General features: G+C 38.7%; 1 protein-coding gene across 8 annotated transcripts in view; it reads left to right on the plus strand.

Moving 5' to 3' along the window:
• Positions 1–13,964, plus strand: part of TENM3 (teneurin transmembrane protein 3) — a 1,407,247-nt gene that overhangs the window by 1,220,046 nt on the left and 173,237 nt on the right. For all 8 annotated transcript variants that reach the window (XM_040418697.1, XM_040418698.1, XM_040418703.1 and 5 more), the window contains one exon: positions 2,688–2,873. In XM_040418697.1, the coding sequence (XP_040274631.1) occupies positions 2,688–2,873 (186 nt within the window). The remainder of the gene's footprint in view (positions 1–2,687; positions 2,874–13,964) is intronic.

Genomic DNA, 13,964 nt, shown 5'->3' on the forward strand with positions numbered 1-13,964 from the left:
ACACACCTGCTCCAACATCAAATCGGCCCCTCTACGCTCCACAAGCGGCAGGCGACGGGTCACGGCAGGTCACAGCTGGGCTCGGCGTTCCTCGGCATTCCTCATCGAGGCGGGAGGCAGGGAGAGAGGGGGAAAGGACGACAGGAGGAGGAGCGCGGCACGCACACCTACGTCATGCCGCCTCGCTCATGTAAGTGGCGTGAGTGAGAGGACGCAATGCCACTTTAGTCTACTACACCTGCTAGTAAATTATTTGCCATGTAGAAATATCATTTCTACCAAAAACAGTGATTGATCAGGTTAGTGATGTCTGACTGCTATTATTTTGAACACAACTGTATATACATGATGTAATCATTAAATGCATGCCTCAGACAGATGCCATACAATGGCATCCATCATCATAGGGTTCTATAGTAGAAAATATGTGTACTTTAACGTATAAAAAAAAATTGCTGGACTCTGAGGAATGGAAAAGCGTAGTGTGCTAAACTTTTGCATCCTTTTTACCAATGTACATTTTACATGTGGGGCAAAAACATGATGTGAACAGCATCTAAGAACGATGATTCTCCTGGACTTAAAGGATATTGATGGTCTAACCTCACAATTAGTGGGGTTTTCTCATCAGCTGTGGTATGTGGTAAGTGCAGCATACCAAGGACAGGCCTGTGTACTTGGTATTACAGCCAAGACCCATTAACTTGAACAAGGCTGAGCTGCAAATAGGCCATGTGACCAATGGACATGACGTCACTGGCTTAGGAAGAGGCTACAGTGCTCAGTGGACCCCCACAAATTACATATTGATGAAATATCCTGAGGATGGGATATTCATTTTAAACATCAGAAAAACCTCTTTATGGTATATCCTTAATATGACCCATCAATGTTTAATCAGTCCAACTTCTGGGACCCCTAACAATCATGACTAGAGGTGAGAGAAGTTCTCAAAACTTTGATTCGGCAGCTTTGCTGAATTTCACAAAAGATTTGCTTTGTGACAAATTACTTTGTCATGAAGTGCATTTCTTTGTGAGTAGCAAACGCAATGACGGGAACAGTGATTGCACTGCCCCTCGTCATTGAACCCCTCAGATGCCGTTCTGTTAAAAAAATAATATATACAAATACTCACCTTATCCATTTGATCACAAAAGCTCGCTGCTTCTTGCTTGAAGATCCATGACGAAATTGTGCTGTGCGTGATGATGCTGGCCGGTGTGGTAACGTCACATGCCGTCGCTCACAAGATTTTGCGTGGGATCTTCAATCAAGATGGCCGCAGAGGACTATTCGAATGGAAATGGATGTGGTGAGTATGAATTATTTTTTGTTTTACGGCCATTACACGGAAAATTTATTCGTTACCACGAAGCACAATGAAATTCACCTTTGCGGCAAATCAAATTTTCCTTGAAATTTGGATCAAAGTCCACTTTGTGAACTTCGATTCCTTCAACTCTAATCATGACCATGAAGGCTTTGGCACTCGCATGACAACACTTTGCTTTTACGGGCTCTGCAGCACATCTGTACTGATCAGGACAAGCTACTATGCCTGTCTAAACAATAATGGGAGTGCATTGCTTAGAGGAGCACCACCATCCCCTCATTGTTCTGATTGTCTGCCATCCTGATGGTCGAATCCTCATGTTAAAACATTGGTGGTATAAAGATAGGCATCAATGTTTTAGTCCCTGAGACCTCCTCAAACTTGGTATCCGGTGATTTATATATTTGGGAACTAATCTAATCCTCATGTCCTAAAAATACTAAGAAATGAATGCCATATACCCACATACTGATTATTTCTTAAACTGTTCAGATGTATCGACTATTCAGGAAAACTTGGCATTTAAAAAATAGTATTTGATATTCTTCTCTCCAGCATTGCATGAATTGATTAATTGAAGAATGCAGTAACTAGATTAATTGTCAGGAGAGCAGTCCTGACTGCTGGACTGCTCTGTATATACACTATATCTCTACGTATAGACATACAGTTATATCCTGAGCTTCAGCCAGTATTGTACACAGCAGAGAAGTAGTTTCACAGTGCGACTTATCATATGTCATATTTAATGAGCATTTGTACAGGTTCTTACTGTATATATGATTTAAGCTGACTTACCTATGACCAGGGCTCCAAATAGCATTCCCTGTGAGTAAAAGGTTAATCTGTACTCTCTCGCTTATTATGTAGTAATGATGTGGAGGTCTTCTCCATTCATCTGAGTTGGTGACAGGATGAACCCATGAGCTGTAATTATATAAGCATGGCTTTTGTAGGCTTTAACTTTGTTAATCTGTTATTGCGATAAATTACCCGAAGTCACAATCCTTATTAAAGTGTAAGCTAAAGCCTTACCTGAACAACAAATCAATTCAAAGGTTCAGTTCCACATGGAACCAATTGAGCGGAATGAACATAGGGCAATAGTATGAATAATAGGCCCTTTCACAACATGGCTTTGTATTTGCTACTTTTATCACAGTTCTTTACCATCAATAAATCCATGTACAAAGCTTTGTTAACCTAGTGTAATAATAAAATGTGCCTCTTAAAAGACCATTCTAAAAGTTACCGGCCCTCCGCATAATGTTTTCAAGGTTTTTTTGGGAGATAGAAGAAATCAAAGCGTACTGGATTTATATGATCATTTTCCACTTTTCTCATTATATAGAAATCTGTTCGGTTGACTGTGGCTCTCATGGAGTTTGCATGGGGGGATCATGCCGATGCGAAGATGGGTGGACAGGACCTTCCTGCAACCAAAGAGCATGCCACCCTCGCTGCTTGGAACATGGCACATGCAAAGATGGGAAGTGTGAATGTAACCAAGGCTGGAATGGAGAACACTGCACAATTGGTAAGTTATGTCATTGCTTGGGCTCATTTCAGTTACTGTGTCATACATAGCTATGCTCATGATGTGGTATTACATGACTACTTGCTAGTGTAATAGCCTGATAATTCTATGTACAACTTAAAATACCTCCCTTACCTGCCCACTAACAACCTCTCTCACTATTCCTGGTGGGAGTCAAGTCGATGACCTTTAGTACATATCATTCAGACATAGGTATTCTTAAAAATAATTGTACAGTCCGTGGGTTTCCTGCCAAGAAAGGACAAACTATATGTGTAGGGTCAACTTTCATTAAAAGGTTTCCCCTTTCCTAACTGAACATGGGCTTCTAGTGTTAGGCTGATTTGTTAGTTATAATTAATAAAAGCAACAATGACTCTCAACAAGGGCTTATATTGTGTTTCAACTTGTATATTTCCTTTGACCAGTGCATTTTGGTTCCTTAACCCAAGAAAGGAACCTATAGGACTGGCCTATTTTAGACCTTTAGGACCGAGCATTTATTTTTTTTCATTTATTTTCATTCAACACATTCCAAGAGCCATAATTTTTGTATTATTCCTTTGACAGTATGATGACTGGTGTTTTGTGGAATGAGTTTTAGCTGGAAATTTGCCATTATATTTTGCAGTCCCGGTACTTTCAGCAATTGTGTATATCAGAAGCGCTTCTACTGCTGATCTTGTAGTTACAGTAACACGAGATCCTTATGATGTATATATCCATCACAAATTAATTAACTGGCTTGAGTGGTTAAAAGGGGTTTTCAGGAATTAGAAAAACAACTTCCACAAACAGCACCACTCCTGTCCTTGGGTTGTGTCTGGTATTGTTGCTTGACTCCATTAGAGTCAATGGGGAAGAACTGCCTTTCCGCAGCTTTGTTTCTTTCTAATCCTGGACAACCCCTTTAATCAAATACATTTTAATGATTTCTTATTGGGGAAAGTGAAAGCTTCCTCTGGCCACCAGGGCCTCATGGAAATTTGCCATATTTGTCCTCCTTATAATCCAGCCATGTACAAAAAAAAAAAATCTATATTATAATAGAGACTTGGCAATTCCAAAGTACTTTTGAATATACCTGATTTAATTGTACCAAGTAGTCTTTATGGAATGTGAGGAACCATTAATAGTATCAACCTGCATATGATACAGCACATGTAATTACATAGCTGACACCATGACTGGTATTTGAGAAAGTGGTGGCATATCGCTAGGATGGACCATCACTTTCTGATCAGTATCAGATTGAACCCACTGAGCTCTAAAAGTGAGCAAAAAGCCAGCAGCCCAGAGCACAACAGCCTAACAATAGGAGCCAATGCTTGATCTGTTCAGATAACTTTTCCATAGTCATATCCTTATCATCACAGGCAGGATTACAATGACAGACATCACCTTTGTATACATAACAAAGGGTCCACCATTTAAAATAGGTGATATGACAGCTTATCTACTCTCCCCCCCGACTTCTGCACAAATCACAGAGCATGCCTAGAACACTCCCTTAGAGGTCAATGAGGCTTCTGTGTATTGTGTTTATTGCCCATAGTAGCTGCTGTAAAGCATATCACTAAATGCTGGTAAGAACAGCTCAGGCAAGATGGCCGCCCCCATAATCATGTTCAGGAAATAGAATAAAAAATCTACAATTAGAAAATAAAAATACACTGCGATCACTTAAACGTTTGGTGAAATAAAATCAAAGAAAAACAACATTAGAACTCAGGGCTATGTTTAATAGTGAAAGTAAGAGCATTTCCAGAACGCACAATGTGAAGGGAACTCAAGGGATTGGGACTGAACAGCTGTGTAGCCGTAAGAAAACCACTAATCAGTGAGGCAAAACCAGAAAAAAAAAGGCTTCAATTTGCTAGGGAGCATAAAGATTGGACTCTGGAGCAATGGAAGAAGGTCATGTGGTCTGATGAGTCCAGATTTACCCTGTTCCAGAGTGATGGGTGCATCAGGGTAAGAAGAGAGGCAGATGAAGTGATGCACCCATCATGCCTAGTGCCTACTGTACAAGCCTGTGGGGGCAGTGCAATGATCTGGGGTTGCTGCAGTTGGTCAGGTCTAGGTTCAGCTACAGTATGTGCTCCAAGAATGAGGTCAGCTGACTACCTGAACATACTGAATGACCAGGTTATTCCATCAATGGATTTGTTCTTCGCTGATGGCACGGGCATATTCCAAGATGACAATGCCAGGATTCATCGGGCTCAAATTGTGAAAGAGTGGTTCAGGGAGCACGAGACATCATTTTCACACATGGATTGGCCACCACAGACCTTAACCCCATTGAGAATCTTTTTTTTTTTTTTTTTTGGTGGCAATTGTTTTTTTGGACAGGCAGTGTATATTAGAAAAAAAAGGATATGTGTCACTTTCTGGTAACTGGGTTAACTGACAGAAAACTGATAGGCGGCACATTCCCTTTAAGTATTATTCTACATTGCTCTTCACACAGTTTAATACTAATAGCTGTGAATTGAGTGTTTTCACATCTCGAATGCCATGGATGTTGTTCAGACACCTATGTGCAGGAGAATTGTCACTGCCTAGACATGCTCAACTCCACATCGGCTCAGGTATCTGTCTGTGCTGTCACTTAGCTTCCTAAATGTAAAACAGCATACCTGATGTGACTTTGTATCTTGTCCACCCTTTGTTCCCATGTCATGAATGACTGCAGTCATAGATCTCTGTTGCCAGTGCCTTAGGTTAAACTGGGGCTTGCCTACAGCACTAGTAGCGCTCACTTACGCCCACCGCCTTCGAGCTGATGTGTGCTGAGCATTAGTAGACGGCAAGTCATAAAACCATCCCATAAAAATGGAAACAAACAGCAGCAATAGCTTTGTAGAAGCTAGCTGAATCTGATCATTTATGGCGCATTTATTGAGGAACATTTTTCTACAATTCAGATATTAGGTCACACTAGATATATTGATTTTGCAGACTAAAATATGATTAGAAATGAGCAACTCACACATGATGAATAGGAGGCCATGGTGGGATTTGTGGTTCCTTACCTGATGTGGACAGGATTATAATTTCTAGTATAATGCTGTACAGTGAAGCTGGAGTGGACCTCTAGAGTTGCAAATTTTTTATATTTTATTTAATAGGATGTGAGAGATGAGAGGTAAGAACACAGAGGGGTAAGTTTCGTTAGAGAAGTAGGTGCATTTTACAGCCCATGGGGTGCCTCACCATTTAGTAGGGTGTAGCTATTGCAACCTCTTATTCTTGCATATGAGAACTTTGTGGATTGACTAATCCTGTCTAATATTTATGGGCCAGTTACAGGTGCGGCAGATATATTACAGTGGTTCGCTCTGTGAGACAGAAGTGACTCAGCACGTCATAAATGGGATGTACAGCATGTGCGCCAGAATTCTAGCAGAGCTTGAACCAGAATTCCAGTACATTTTGATTAGAAAATGTGCCCCAGTCTCACAGCCTTATTGCCCCCATTGTTTACACTGTTGGGCAGCTCACTGTGGATGGAACTGCAGTCCTGTTGTGCAAGTTGTTTTAAAATAGCATACATAAATTGTGTAGATAGATAGATATCCTAAAATCCTGCACAGATCTCTACAGCTGACCTGTCAGCAGTCATCTCCTTATCATCACAGGCAAACGTATTTTCTTTCCATGTCCATTCAGTTTTTTTTGCGGACCGTATACGGAACCATTCATTTCAATGGGTCCGCAAAAATACTGAAGTTACTCCTTGTGCATTCCATTTCCGTATGTCCGTATTTCCATTCCACAAAATAATAGAACATGTCCTATTATTGTCCGCATTACGGACAAGGATAGTACTGTTCTATTAGGGGCCAGAAGTTCCGTTCCGTAAAATACGGAATGCACACGGACGTCATCCATATTTTTAGCGCATCCGTTTTTTGCAGACCGCAAAATACATACAGTCGTTTGCATGAGGCCTTAGACAGATAGCACCTCTATTTAAAGATATCACAGAGTCCACCATTTACAATAGGTGATATCACAGCTTATCTACTCCCTCCAGAACTGGCAGAAAACAACATAGGTGGCGCATTTCCTTAAATTAGTTTGTCTTAGTTTTCCTGTATGCACTTAAGAAATAAATCAGAATAGTATCTATCGATCTAATCTGTCTATCTATATATCTATATATCTATCTACATGTCTATTTATCTATCTCTCGAACTATATCTATCTATCTTGTTTCTCAGTGGAATCATAATGGTTAATAAGGCAGCAGTAAGGTATTATGTGTCACTTATTAATCCAGCCTTAGAGGACAGTATTATGTGGCAGGTGAGTTGCCACTTCTACCGATTTTGCTACACATAAGGGATTTTCCTAATTTTCCTTTGAAGAATTGAGTAGTGCCTATTGCCATATGTTGGGGGACATGTTTTGCTCTTTCATTATGAATTCAGCGTAGGGAAATATGAGTGGAATATAATCTGAACGCCATTTCTTGTAGATAACATGGTGAGATATAAGTGTAGCAGAGCCAATTTTTTTATTTCTCTCTCTTTGGTGTTTTTGCTTTCTCTTTTATTCTTGATTCAGACAAATATCCCAAATATATCACACCAATTATTTCTTTCATTTTGGATTGTTTTACAACAGAATCCTATTGGTTACTATAGGCCATACCATAATTCTTTTTTTTTTTAATTAAAATCTATTCTACTTAATAAAAAGGTCATGTTTGTCAGAAATCCTGGACATGGCCCTTGCGTTGGCTGTGAGTGTTTGACACATACTCATTTGGAAACTATGTGAGGCAGGAGGCCCTTACTAAGTTTTGCTTTGGGGCCTTATGAGATCTGTGTACACCCCTGCATACCTGTAGGCCCATTCTCTTGATTTGTCATACAGAGCTTGTTTAGTAGGATCATTGTTTTTAAATATATTTACTCCTTGTGTTAATAGGGAGCATAAATTAAGTCTAACATCCCCCTAGGTCTTCCCCTCAAGATTATACCTTATGAATTATGTATATATACAGAGGTTTTCTTTGTGCGTCTGGCAGTATGTAGTATACATCACCTAAACATAAGGAGGGGTTTTAAATTGCTCTTGGGTTGTTTATTGAGCTGCATTGATTTCCATGTACATTTTGTCAATTGAAATGGAAACTTGGCCTAAGGGAAATTGTAATTCCTTTACACTACAAAAGAGCAGCTATTTGTTGTATATTGTGAGTCCTTGGTGTACCGAGAGAAGAGATCATTAGTGAACAGTGGGATGATTCTTCTTTGTTTACGTATGAATCCGTTCACACACACCTATGTCCCCCACACATGTCCCCAGTGCCTACAATACTGGAGGTTTCCAATCTGAAAATGAAATGCACCCTGCTAGGGAATTGCCACTCAAACAATGTGAAAATTCACAATCGTTTACAGATTGCATTAAGTTTTATATTAACATCTGTGGGGATGTGACTGAGATATTATTTCCAGGGCATGCTCTTTTCATATTCACACTTTATGTACCCTATAAACTACTAGTAATTCTATTACCACTCATACAGTTTAACACACTGTCCACTCGTTGTTGACTTACTTTAGATTGTTGCCTCTGTACCTCCAAACCAACCTTGCAAACTTTTCCTGTGCTGCATGTATTTGAAGTAAGATGCGTTTGATAGACGCAAAGTGACGAGAATCCAAGGTGCACATGGTCAATATACCAGTCTCCACCCCATCTTCATTGATGGACAGTTTGTATATTCTTTTGTTGCCTTTCAATTTACAGTTGCATACCATGTAGAGGGAAGCGGAAAAACTATTCCAAATGGGGTAGAATTGGGAAAAACACAATTCTGGAAAAGGTTTTTATTATTCTTTTTTACACTGTACACTATGCAGTAAAATTAACCTGTTATCTGCATTCTCCAGGTCAGTACGGTTACAACGATCGATACCACATTTGTATAATTTTTCTTGTGTTTTAATAATGAAATTTTTTTTTTTTTACCTTTGAGAAAAAAAAAGTATCACCATATTCTGACTCCTATAACTTTTTTGTAGTTATGTGTACAGGGCTATGTGAGGGCTAATTTTTTATGGACAATCTGTACTTTTTAATGATACCAATTTGAGGTGTGTGCGACATTTTGATCACTTTTTATAAAAAACGTTTTTGGGGAGTTGAAGTGACAATAAAAATTGCAAATTAGCATATTTTTTTTTCTGTTACGCCATTTGCCGTATGAGATTAATATTATTATATTTTAATTGTATGGGCATTTTTGCACGCAGCGATGCCCATGATGTTTATTTGTTTATTGGTTAAGTATTTTTATTTTAAGGAAAGTGCTGTGATTTGAACTTTTATATATATATATATATATATATATATATTTTTATATTTGTAAAAACTTTTGAACCCTTTATTTTTTATTTTTTATTTATAAATTTATATTTATTAAATCCAGTAGAAATGTCACATCTCACAGTTAACAATTAGTCAGTATAATATAACATAATTTTTTTTCATTTTAGGTCCCCCCCTTCTTCATATATCACCAGCCTGTTCATCAGAGCTCTCCACTCAGCAATCTCGGGGCTAATTTTCGATCCCCATTTGTTTACTATCAGGACTCTTGCTAATTGAAGTCCTACTAGCCATCTGCGTTTATCTTGTTTTGATTCGAAGCTATTAGAAAATAGGCCAAATATTACTTGTTCTATACATGGACTCCATCTTTGTGACGTGTTGCTTCCCAGTTCTAAATATAACTGTTGCCAGAAGCTCTGAACATGAGGACAATTCCAGAGAAGGTGGCAGAAACCTGCCGCTTCTCCGTGGCACTTCAGACAGCTATCCTGTTTTTCTCTATACATCTTGGATAAAGACAAGGGGGTGTAGTATAGCCGATGTACGATCTTAAATTGTATTAGGCGGTATATACTGGAGATGGAAGATTGTTTTATATTTTTATATATCATTCCCCAATTCAATGTCATGCCACCCAAATCCCTTTCCCATCTAGACACACTATAAAATTTTATCACTGTGGGTAGTTCTACCTGTATCTTATGATATATTTGTGAAATCGTGAAAGTAGTCCCACTCTTTTTAAAACAGAAATCCGAAAGATTCTGTTCTCGAACCAAAAAGTAATTTTTTTCTTTAGTGCAAGCTACTGCGTGTTTGATTTGAGTGTATCTAAACTTATCTAGTGGTGTAGGTTCCGTTCCCGGGAGTAATTTCTCTAGGGAGTTTAACTTTCCGTGTGAAAATAAGTGCGATAGTGTTAGAACTCCTTTTAATATCCAGTAATTTTGTTCAGGGATTACTGCGAATTCACCTAAGTGTATGTTGTGCCAAATTGGAGTGAAGTGCAAGCCATGTGTTATTCCCAAAATCGATTTGATTTTACACCAACATTTATGTAGCATGTCACTGATAAGGCAAATTTTCCCCATTTTACCGAGATAGCCTGACTCCAGTATGCTAAAAATGTCTCTTAAAGTGCCTTTGTATCCTCGGGTGAGCAGTTGGAGAGGACAGTCTCTCCCCCCACTCCTACACCACTGAAGTTGCGCTGCGATATAGTATCCGCGAAAGAAAGGGAGAGAGAGACCGCCGCCTCCTTTCGCCAACCACAGATATTGTTGTTTTATTCTTACACGTTTCCTGCTGTATATTAAGTCATTTAATAATCTCTCCAATAATTTGAAGAGAGACTCCTCAATCCAGATTGGACAGTTGGTCAGTATGTATAATGCTATCGGGAGCAAAACCATTTTCATAAGGGCTATCCTATCAGCCTGAGATAACGGAAATTTCTGCCATGTCCTTATCTTATCTTTAATTCTATTAACCATAGGGATAGTGTTGAGTATATTAAACCTTTGTAACTCAGCGCTTTTTTTGATTTTTGATTCCAAGATATTCTATGTGGTCAGTGGTCGAGAGCACCTGTACTTTAGCAATATCTTTGGGCGCTGATCTATCAAGAGGGAGAAGTACAGATTTCTCCCAATTGATCTTTAATCCGGACAGAGATCCATAATCATCAATAATCTCGATCACTGATTTCAAAAAAATAATAATATCGTCCGCATATAAGCAAATCTTGTCGTCCGTCCCTTTACCTCCAAATCCTTCAATAGTCTTTGTTTCTCTAATTTTACAAGCTAGGGGCTCCAGAAAGAGGGCGAATAATAATGGCGACAAGTACGGTGGAGGTCCTCAATGGGTTACGCTTTCCTGTTATTTCACCTGGAAACGTATGTTCCAGCCCCTTAATATGTGTGGTTTGTGCTTACACCGTCGGACATTGTCAGCACTAATTGGACAATGTCAAGAGTGTACACACCTCAATGACTTATTAATGTACAGTTGTCAATTTAGTCTTGCATTTCCAGGAGGAAAAATAAAAATGACATAATGTAAATGTTTAAGAAAACATGCTTCAGAAATGTTATACATATACATATTTACCAAACCTATCATGTCCATAGAGTAACATTTCCCAAAACATGTGAGGATAGCTTACAGGTCTACTTTAAATACCCAGAAACAGTAAGCACAAATTTTTGAGTAGGTGAAGGTCCCTGGGCTGCCTGCTTATGACACCCTCCATCAATGCCCAGCAGATTCCCAAGGCCTAATGGTGGCCAGTGCCCTTAGCTATGGTCCATCCTAATTTAGATGGGGAGGAGAAGGAGGAAATACATGTCCACAGCACCAAGCAAGCCGTCCTCATTCTTATCAGGCCTTCTCTATGTACTACAGTTTCTGCTGGTGTGCTCGTCTACTCAATAAACTGTTGAATAGCTGCCCTTAGTATGGCTCACAGCTAAAAAACAAAATGAACCATGCCCACCATCAGCCACATAGAAGGCATAAGACCAGAGACACAGACCACACCTCAAAATGAGTTCAGACCTCAGGCCATACCCCTCAATAAATTTAGACGTCAGAGCAGGGAATGGCTCTGAAAGTGAAGCTCTGAGGATGTGAAGGCCTCTGTTATATTCGATGCTGAGAAAATATGTTCTATAAAAGCCATGGAGTAACAATAAGATTGCAGTAATGGAATCAGAGTAGTAAGATGCTGTATAACAAGATGTGGGCAAAGTCAATCAGAGCATATATAAAAAACGGGATAAAGCCCATCATATGTGAGTTGCAAAAGAGCTATCAGGTTCTTGGGCATTTTCTGAATGTCTAACTCTTTCAAGTCACTGAAGAAGAAAAAGCTACTACAAGTCTCCCATTTCTCAGCTCCCATTTCTTTTCAATAATAAAGCAAAGTCCTGCATATGTAAATCCCAGGAACATGTTTAATACATAGTATATTTTCTGTGTTTCAACCAAATCCCATACATAGGAACTCTTTGCCAGCTGCATCTCCTTGGCAGTCCTCATTGTATGACATTAGCTAATAATTATGCTGGAGGTCTGCAGCATTCGAGAAAAGCACAAAATCACGTTACAGCAACATATTTTAATTCTGCATTTTAATACATGAAATAGATAAAAAATAAATAAATTTAAATTGCAAATGTATTCTTTTTCATTAAGCCAAAGCTGGCGCATTTTAATTTGTCAACACCTCTTTTTTTTAAATAATGAGAAAAAAAAACAGACTTAAAAATTGGGTTGGGTGTATCCGGCCATCTGCTGTGCCACTTGCCCGTAGCTCCATCACTTAACACATGAGACAAGCTACAGCTGTTTAATTGCTACAGTGTTGAACAATTATCTATCTGCCCAAAATTTATATTTATATGTGTGTGTATAAAAACCATGTGGTTAAGCATAAGTGATCTAATTGTGGACTAATATCGTTAAGCATTCATTAATTAATCCCCCGTGGAGTAATGAACAATGAAAATAAATAAATAAATTCTTTGCTGGTTTAAGTAAATGCAGATAGCTGCTCAATGTTTTTAATTAGCATGTTATTTGCAGGTTTCAATCCCTTCTGTTAAAGCAATGTTTCTTCAGCATTGATGCAATATGCATAAGACCATCCATGGCACTACTGACTAGCACTGGAAGACTTCTATGTCCTGACAATAATCATTTTGGCAAGAGACTCTGTGGCTTTTTCCCAGTAAAAGGGGGAAAGAATCATAGCTTGTGATGACTCACGACCAGAGATGGCACAGACTATAAATATATAGTGAATTTAGAAAGTTTGTGACTCTAAGCACACAGCCAAGATAACAGAGAAGTGACTTAGGGATAACTCCTTGAATGTCCTTAAGTGGCCTAGCCAGGGCCCTGATTCTAACCCAATTGAACATCCCTGGTGAGACCTGAAAATAGCTGTCGACCGATGGTCCCTATCCAAGCTGACAGAGCTTGAGAGGGTTTCCAGGGAAAAATTGCAGAAAAATCCCCAAATCCAGGTATGCAAACCTAGTGGGATCACACCCAACCGGAGACTACAATCTCTGCCAAAGGTGCTTCAACTAAGTCCTAAATAAAGTTTATGCATACTTGCAAAATGCAAAATGTAAGTTTTTCCTTTTCAATAAATTAGCAAATATTGCAAACATTCTGTTTTCACTTCACTATAATGGGGTATTGAGTGCAGAATGATGAGGTGCATCTCTTTGTAATACATCAGAAGGTAGAGGAGCATCTACATATGGGGAGAGCTGCACCTATATTTTGTATTTTATTTAAATTTCATATATATATATATATATATATATATATATATATATATACAATCAGGTCCAATCAGAATAAACCTTTCCTGTTTTTAGTCAATTCGGATTACCATAATTATTATTATTTGCCAAATGCCAGAATAATGAGAGAGAGAGAGAATGTTTTAAGGCATTTTTATTACTTTCTGCAATGTTAAAAGATTACATACAATAATATTACTATGCCTTTAAACAATTCTGGACTGCCCATATGATGATGTCATTTGGTTGGAAGCTTCTGTTAGGTTTGTTGCCAACATTTGAGTTAATTAGAGACACACCTGTGGATGTGTTAAAATGCACATCGGAAACACACTGCTTCTTTGTGTGGCATCATGGGAAAGTCTAATGAAATCAGCCAAGATATAAGGAAGAGAATTGTGGACTTGCACAAGTCTGG

The sequence above is a fragment of the Bufo bufo genome, chromosome 2 (assembly GCF_905171765.1).
Source record: "Bufo bufo chromosome 2, aBufBuf1.1, whole genome shotgun sequence".
NCBI classification, from domain to species: domain Eukaryota; kingdom Metazoa; phylum Chordata; class Amphibia; order Anura; family Bufonidae; genus Bufo; species Bufo bufo.